General features: G+C 63.7%; 1 protein-coding gene across 1 annotated transcript; it reads right to left on the bottom strand.

The window, feature by feature from the left end:
• Positions 1–386: 386 nt before the first annotated feature.
• On the bottom strand, positions 387–8188 carry EEF1G (eukaryotic translation elongation factor 1 gamma). Its single transcript, XM_031943387.1, has 10 exons — positions 7908–8188; positions 6968–7126; positions 6749–6812; positions 6475–6617; positions 5513–5656; positions 5159–5288; positions 3968–4175; positions 934–1106; positions 725–849; positions 387–629 (listed from the first exon to the last, which is right to left on the bottom strand). The coding sequence occupies exons 1-10, from the start codon at positions 7917–7919 to the stop codon at positions 471–473; spliced, it is 1317 nt and encodes a 438-aa protein (XP_031799247.1). The 5' UTR covers positions 7920–8188; the 3' UTR covers positions 387–470.
• Positions 8189–8420: the final 232 nt, after the last annotated feature.

Raw genomic sequence — 8420 nt, 5'->3', positions numbered from 1 at the left:
AGACACAGAGGGACAGAAAGACACAGAGACGAGACAGAGGGACTAAAAGGGAAAGAAATGAGAGACAGATGGACAGAAAGGCCCAGAGAAAAGAGACAGAGGGACCAAAAGGGAAAGATAGAGACAAAACAGATACCGAGGGACAGATGGACAGAAAGGTATGGCAACAGACACAGGGACCAAAAGGGAAAGAGACAAGAGACAGAAACACAGAGGGACAGATGGACAAAAGGCACAGAGACAAGAGACAGAGATAAGAGAGAAAGGGACAGAGAGTGAAATGGCCAGAGAGAAGGATAGAAAGGGAGGAAGGGAAGGCAAGACGCGCACAGCAGTCTAACACTGGGGGGAGCACTGGTTCCCTAAATGAGGCAGGACACTGGGGGCTTTGTGTTCACTTTTGTTTAATGATGATGGGCACCTCCTGCAGAGGAGGAAGCAGGCAGCTAGGTGGTAGCAGGGGAGGAGGTTCACTTGAAGATCTTGCCCTGATTGAAGGGTTTGCCCACGTGCTGGAAGGCCCCCTCCCAGGAGAAGTACTCTCGGACCATCGTCTGGGCCTCCTCACTGCCAGGGTCCAGTTTACGCCACGTGTAGGACTCATAATCCACCTGCCAGTCTGGACTGAGCTGTAAAGAAAAGCCAAGCGGTGAGTGAGGAGGTCAGGGGAGGCCTGGGGCCCCCCGCCAAGGGCTTCCCTTCCCTTCCATCATGCCGAGCTCACCGGGAAGGCCAGCTCCTGGCCCCGGAAGACCCAGACTCCAGAAATGGAGCTGCTATTGTTGGTGCCAAAAAGGATGACGCTAGCAAAGGCGTTCTTCCTCAGCTTGTCCAGGCGCTGGAACATCCCTGGGGAGAGAGTGGCAGAGAAGGGTCAGTCTGCAGGCGGTCTGAGCCCCTCCCTCCCGCCCGGCCCTCGGCCCCGCTCCGTACCGGTGATGAGGTTGCAGCTCATGAAGGTCTGGCTGAGCTCCTGGGGGAAGCGGTACTCGGCGTACCACAGGGACCAGCCGTCGCGGTCAAAGTGCTCCCAGAAGTAGGGCAGGGCCACCGTGGCGGTGTCCTCGTTGGAGTACTTCCGCTTAAACTCATCCAATATGAAGGTGCTGCAGGAGCGGAGCGGCGGCAGGGTCAGCATGGCGCCCAGCCGGGGGGCAAAGGGCCCCGCGGGGCCAGAGTATTTCTGGCTCCAAGAGCACGCGCTTGTGGGCCTGGGCACCACGTGGGGTGGGACACCCTAGGGGGACCCTCACCCTCCCAGCTGGGATTGGCCCCAGCAGGCCCAGAGGCCCCCAAAAGGAGTCCCTGCTGCCCCCTGGTGTCTGCTCCAGACCCGACAAAGTGTCCCTGCTGCCCCCTGGTGTTGGACCTGAGGTCACAGAAGGAACCAGGCTCAAGGTGGCTTCCCTTGGCCTTCCGGGGAGCCCTGAGCTCCAGCAGACCCCCAAGCCCCATCTCCTACCTTCCCAAGGAGCTACCTACACAGGTACCCGTCTCCAAGAGAGCTCCCTCCGCAGCCCCAGGGCGCTCTCCACTAGTGAGAACAGCCACAAAATGAACCTTCCCGGGGTCCTTTTTTTCTGGGTGCCAGGGAGCGCAGGGAGGATGCTGGGCTGGGGGCCCATCCAGTTCTTCCTCCCCACTGCTGCCTCTGCTCGGTGTCTGAGGCTGGTGGTCTCTCCTCTAGAACCTCCTGAGGCTCCCTACTGTCTCCAGGCTAAAGGAGGTCCTCTCTAGAGAACTCTCAAAAGCCACTGGCCCTTGACGGCTCCCGGGGTGTGATCACCTGAGGAAGCCACCAGAAAGACCCTGGGCATTTTCACCAAAACCACACCAAAGCTCACAAAAGGAGACAGAACCCCACCGTTATCCCTTTTGACAAATGGGGAAACTTGGAGGTGAGGCCCCAGAAGGGCCCAGCCAACCTCCCAGCAAGCTCAGCACCCAGGCCGGCCACCACATACACTTCAGAGCCCAGAACTGCAGCCCGGCAGGGGCATCTGATGGTAGCTGGCCAACAAGCTCTCCTCCCACGACAGGTCAGTTTAGGAGTGAAATGGTGCTGCTGGCCCTTCTTGGGATAGCCAAGAACTGCAGAGCCGGGGTCCCTCACCTGCGGGGTGGCCAAACACGGGGCGCAAGGGGAGGCTCCTCGCACACCCTGGAGCAGAGCCAGGAAAGTACCCCCACTCACACAAGCTAACCACAACCAGCCCCCACCCCGAGAGCACAAGTGACCGGGGATCCACAATCCCCCACGTTCCCGCCACACACACTTTCTGACATTCAAGGCACTCATCCTTTGCTCTAGATTTTTCCTTTCTTTTTTGGAAAAAGTCAGGAGACTGAGAGGGAGAAGAAAAAGCTACTGGGGGAAATGGAGACGTAAAAGAGAATCAAAACTTATTTTAAAAAAGAAAAGGAACTAGCCCTAGTGTCTGACTGCAAGGGGAGGCTCCAGGGAGGGAGATGGATGGCTTTGGGGCCCACCACTCGCTCCTGCAGGGATAGAGGGCAAGGACACTTCAGAGCAAAAGCGAATTAATCCCACTGTCAGAGCGAGGTTAGTTGGGGGGCCTGAAAGATCCCGATTTAAAGTGGAAAACCTGAGACCACCTTGCCCACGAAGTCCTTGGCTGGCCACAAGGTCACGTGCACATGTGGACGGATCATGCCTTAATTGTGGCTATTTCCTGCAACTACTTAAGGATCCCATCCTGAGGAGCCCAGGACACCGGGTTAAGTTGCCCTGGCCCACCCCTGGCAGACCCGGAACACACGAGACCTGCCTCCCAAAGCCGAAGCTGGGTCCCGAGGCTGGGAACGAAGGCCAAAGGCACGTTCACCATATGCACAAGCTCAGAGCAGGACCAGCGTGCCAAGCGGGAGACACTGAAGCTTACTGAACAGGAGGCGATCAGGGGACTGTCCACCGGGCCCCAACTTGGGCCCCCACTTTCTCCAAAGAATGGCCCCGGGGTTTGGGGGCACAACCAGCTCTAGAGAAGCATCTTGGGAGTGAAGAGCAAAGTTCGCGTACCCGGCGAGGGCCACGGGCTCTGGGGAGCACCGGGATCCATCCGCTGCTAGATGGCCGAATCGCTCCCAAGGCTCTTCCCCCTCACTGCACCTGACCTCCAGGTGAGAGGCTCCCAGCCACATGGGACAGAAGCGATAACGGGTTTTCACGTGCGACAACGGCAGCCGACGCAGCGCGCCAAAGGATGGCCCGAACTTTCTGAGCCTCTGGACCAGAAGCACTCACGGGGAACTCAATCCTGTCCTCGAGACTGTTCTTCCTCTGAGGGACTTGACCAATTTACCTCTCTGGCCATGACTTTCTGCTCTACTTCAGCCCCAACCTCCCTCACTCCCACCTCCCAACTGCCTTCGCGGCTGGACAGCAGAGATGCAAGACCACCACGTTCCCCCACGGGTCCCCCCGCTTCCTGCTCCAGGCCTAGGCTTATCCTCAGGCCCTCCCCCTCCCAATCGGATCACTGAAATCAAATGTCTACTTGCCTCTCCCTTTGCCAATCCATCCCCCACAGGATGCCAAGATAGGTCAGTGCTCTCTCAATAAGCTCCCATGGTTCCCTAGCACTGGCAGGATCAACTTAAACTGGGGCCCTTTCTACCTTCCCAGTATCCTTAATCTCTCCTCCAGCCCTGCTGGCAGTCTCGCCCTCCCCCTGGACGGCTCTGTCTCTCCGACTGCCTTCTTCCGTCAAGGCTCAGCCTTTCTCTGTCCCTCTGCGGCCACTGAGGCGGTCCCCCAGGAGAGCCCCGTCCATCTGCTGGGTCAGTCTCCCCTGTGTGCCCCATGACTGACCATGTCACTCCCCCACCAAAACTGAGCTCCTTGAGGAAAAGGCCCGACTGACCCACAGCAAGCACTTAAATGCTTAGTTGGCTGACTGGCAAGAGGAGAGTCCCCTACCCATGGCCTCCCCGGGGAATGTCTTACCTCTTGGGCAGGTGGGCGAAGGGATCCTTGGCCTTGGGCTCCGCAGCCAGCGCCTGCTCACACTCATCCATCTCCTCCTCAGGGCCGGGGGTGGCGGGCGGCTTCTTCTCTTCCTTCCGCTCCGCCTGGGCCTTCTGCTTCTCCTCTCGTTGTCCCTTCTCTTTACGGGGGGCCTCCTTCTTAGGCTGACTCTCAGCAAACTTTTTAGCTAGAGAAAGGGAGAAATAGGACCCCTAAAGCCCCACGTGTGGCAGGATTGGCTGCGCCCGACCCCCACCCAGGCAGCCTGGCCCGGCGCCTTCTTGGCCTTTGAGGAATGGCTCCAGCCACCAAGCAGGTCGGCGGGACAGAACAGACAAGGAAGATGCTCAATGCCACAGTCTGGCGCAAAGCGCGCGCCGTAGGGAGGTCCATCGGGAAGCCTGAAATCAAAGTGCAGACCCCCAAACCCGAGGAGAGAAGCAGCCGAAGAGGTTCGTGGACACATGCAAGTGAGGAGGTTTTGTAGGAAGAACAAGCAGCAAGTGGGGAGAGGCTCCAATTCAAGCCGAGTCACGGAAATCCTGCCGGTGGAGCCTGACCCGGAGTGGTCAAGAGTGACAAGGACACACAAGCAGACTGATGAGCACTCGCCGACACCCCCAAGGTTCATCGATCGGCTAGGAAGGCCCCCACCAAGCTGCACCCTGGGCTGAGCTGTGAGCCGAGGGATGCCGCGAGGTCACACGTGACCCAGAGCCCGCTACCAGCCACGTCCAGGGCTGAGGGACAACGCTCTAGAAAGAGCCCCCCCCCAAATACACCAGTGCCAGGAAAGTTGAGGCCCGCTGTCTGGCTGGGGAACGGCTATGGCCCATAAAAGCAAGAGGAAGCGACCATCAGGAAGTGACCACGGAGAGAGGCAGGAGGGAAGATGGCAAGAAATCAAATCCACACTGAGCGAGGTGCCGGGCCCCGAGGACACGGAAGATGCCCGTGTCTGCCTCTTGCCCAGGTGGGGGGGCCACGGACCCAGAACGCTGCCTACAGCGGCCCCTTCCCCATCCCGCTAATTTTTTTCCTCCCGATTTCTTTAACATGAGGCAACCTGCTCTGAGGAGGAAGGGGGTGAAAAGCTGAGAAGCATCGCTAACTCTGATACCCCCCTCCCCCCCACACACACTGGTCCTCCATCTCAGCCCCGCCACTCACCATCGAACTGGGCCATTTTCTCACAGAGCTTCACCTCTCCCAAGATCGCCCGGAACTGGGGCTGGTGAATGCAGGTGAGGAACCAGCGGTTGGTGTTGGGAAAGGCCTGCCGGAACGACGGCTCCAGGACCTGGTGGGACACATGCGGGAGGGGGGTCAGCGTTGGAAGGGCCCTCCCCAGGCAAGGAATTCCCCCTCCCCCGACAGCAGTGCCCCGGGCTTTGCTGCGCTAACCCACGTCACCCCAAGAGTCAGGGGCTACCTGGGGGCGGGATGCCAGCAGGCACCGGCTCCCTCTCCCTCGCCAGGGAAGCATCCCCGTGAGCCCCCGAGGTCAGGGCCGGGCGCGCTCACCTGCTTATACAGCCACAATAGGGTGCACACAACCGTGATGTCAGCCAGAGTCACTCGCTCCCCCACCAGGAAAGTCCTAGTCTTCAGGTGGGCGTCCAGGAGCCCCAGCACTCGCCTCACCTCATCTTTCGCGTTCTCCGTGGCCTGATGGACAAAAGGAGCACGGAGACCTCAGCGTCCCCAACCTTTCCAGTCCAGCCTCGGAGCCGTTGGCTCCCTCTGGGCTGTCTCTGCCACAGCGCACTGCGAGGGGGCGTTTCTGCCCGGGGGTCGGGCTGCCTCTGGGGCCAGGCAGGAGGTCCCGGGGAGGGAGAGGCCAGCTGCAGCCCTAGCACCCGGCCCAAAGGGGTCAGCTGACAGCCAGGTTCTCCCATTACCCGGCGCCCATCTTGGCCCCGCTCGGCGCCCGCTGGAGCCTCTTTCCAAGGCCGACTCTACCGATTTAGAAACTGCAGCTGGAAGCAGCCTCCAAGGTCATCTGGCCCAACCCTCCTTTTGCAGAACAAAAAACTGAGGCCAGAGAAGAGTGATAGCCTGACCAAGGTCAGAGGTCAAAACTCCCCTCCCCCAGGCCAGGGCTAGGGGATCTCTGGCTAAAAGTGGCCCAAGAAAAGCCTCAGAGGCCCCTGCTTGGCCCTCGGGGTCCTCTGTGGAAAGGGAACGAGCTGCAGCGCCCACCGCCCCCAAGGAGCTCCTGCTCCCCGGCGGAGGCCACCAACACATGGTCCCGTGGGCAACACAGCACACATGACAAGGGGTCCCAGGCAGCCGGCACGAGTGGACCAGAGTAACGGCCAGCGGCTGCCCGAGAGCGAGACCAAGCGGGGGGCAGCGTGCTCCTGCTAGAGGCCCCCGAGACCCGCCCGGGGGCGAGAGGCAGGCGGCGCACCGGATCCCAGGCCGCGGTCAGCCCTCGAGCCGCCCGTGGCCGGCTGTGGACCGGCTCCCGCTCCCGGGCTCACCTGCTTGTTGTAGTGCATGATGCCAAGGGTGGGGAACACCCAGGTACTGGCCGGAGGAACAATGTCACTGTCGGCAAAGCTCACCCACTGGATCACCTGGGCAGCTGCCTCTGGGGTAGAACCTCGAAGGTCTTCATTGCTCACTGCGCGAGGGAGGACAGGGCGGTCACTCCTAGAGGCAAGGCCACGGAGCCTCCCCGGCCCCCAGGTCCCAGCCCCCCGCCCCCGGCCCCCAGGTCCCAGCCCCCGGCCCCGGCCCGGGCCCCTTAGTTACCATAGTGCGCGATGGCGTTGCTTTCAAACACACAGAACCCATCATCACCCTCAAACGCCGGAACCTGGGGGCGAAACAGAGAGGGGGCCCTGCCTTGGAGGGGAGCGGCACGAGGGCCCGGGGGCCAGGCGGCCCCGCCAGCGCTGGGGTCCGGCACACCGAGACCCCGCCCCGCCCCCAACTCCAAGGAGAAGGCGCTGCAGGACGGCCCCCACTCACCTTGCCAGCGGGGAATTTCCGGAGGAATTCGGGGGTGCGGTTGGTCTGACCGAAGTGGAAGTGGGGAGGTGCGGACAGCACGCGGATCTGGGCCCCGCTGTACTGCGCAGCAATGAGGGCCTTGAAGGCCCGCCAGTTTTCGGGGTACGTGTACAGGGTCTGCGGAGAGGCCGGACGTTGTGAGGGGGGAGCCCGGTCAGCCCCGGAGCCGTTTCCTCTGCTGGGAAACGTCTGGCCCAGGCCTTCGGCCCCGCCCCCCGCGGAGCAGCACAAGGGGAGCCAGGGCCGGCCGCCCTCGTGGTCGCGGTCCCCAGGCCCGGCTTCCCAACCGGCCCCCGCCCCCCGGCTGCCCAGAGGCAGCCCTGAGCCTCCCCGGGCCCACGAGGGAGAGAACTGGGCGTCCCCGCATCCCGCCCGGACCCAGCTCCGACCCCCGCCCCCCCCCCCCCCCCCCCCCCCCCCCCCCCCCCCCCCCCCCCGCCGGCGATGCCTCCTCTCCCCGGGGCCCGGGGGCGGGGCCGGCACCTGAGCGCCCCCGCTTGTCCCGGAGGCCCGCAAGGCCCCTGAGGCCCCGGCCCGGCGCCCCGTGGCGGCCCCCTCCCCCCTCCGGCTTCTGCCCTCTCCGGCCCGGGCCGCCCGGGTCACGCCGTCCCCGGGGCCGGGGCCGCAAGAAGGCCGGGGGGGCGGCAGGGGCGGGGGGCGGCAGGAGCGGGGGCCTCCAAGCCCTCAGGGGAGGCCCTGGTCCCCGGCTCCGGGCGGCGGCGGCCCCGGCACGGCCTCAGTTCCCCCCCGAAGCCGCGGGGGGGGCCCCCAAAAGCCGCTCCGACGCGGGCCGGGCCCCCCCACGCTGCGGGCCCCCCCAAGAAGCGGGCGGCGGCGGGGGGAAGAGAGGATGGCGGCGGATGCGCCCACCCCCCGGGCCCGAGGCCGCCGAACTCACCCCGGCCGCCATGGTGATTCCGCAGAGAAAGGGGGTGGGGACGTCGGCGCTGCCGCAAAGCGAGACCGGCCGGGGGGCGGGGAGGGGAGGGGAATAGGAAGGGGAGGGGAGGGGAAGGGGAGGGGAAGGGAAGGGGAAGGGAAGGGGAGGGGAGGGGAGGGGAAGGGGAGGGACGGGTGGGCGGGGAGAGTGGCCGGAAAGCGAGGAAGAAGTAGAACGAAGTCGCGCGACAGGAGGGCGAGCCCTCCCCCCACCCGCCGAAGTCGTGAAGCAGCGCGCGCCTGCGCACAGGGCGTCGCCGAGGGCCGCCGCGAGGACGGTCGGTTGGCTTCGGGTCGCCTCGGAGTCTCCTCCTCCGGCCCCGCCCCGCCCCGCGGAAAGGGAGCTTGGGCCTAGGAGCGGCCCAGGCGCGCTCCCGTCCGTCTCGCAGCGCGTCCCCGCGAGAGCGCTCCCTCTTAGAGAGGGTGAAGCCGTCACCTCAGGTCGCAGCCGGGGAGGCTGAGGCCGGACTAG

Source organism: Sarcophilus harrisii, chromosome 6 (assembly GCF_902635505.1).
Source record: "Sarcophilus harrisii chromosome 6, mSarHar1.11, whole genome shotgun sequence".
Lineage (NCBI taxonomy): Eukaryota > Metazoa > Chordata > Mammalia > Dasyuromorphia > Dasyuridae > Sarcophilus > Sarcophilus harrisii.
Note: the sequence above shows the minus strand (reverse complement) of the source record. Positions and strands in the feature narration are given on the sequence as shown.

Bases quoted from the DNA above. Each gene is read 5' to 3' on its own strand.
- EEF1G (XM_031943387.1), bottom strand. The intron at 6,813-6,967 runs GTGAGTGGGGGC...TTTCGCCCCCAG, and splicing joins GGAAATTCCCCGCTGGCAAG to GTTCCGGCGTTTGAGGGTGA. The intron at 5,289-5,512 runs GTGAGCGCGCCC...GTGTCCCACCAG, and splicing joins TATTGTGGCTGTATAAGCAG to GTCCTGGAGCCGTCGTTCCG.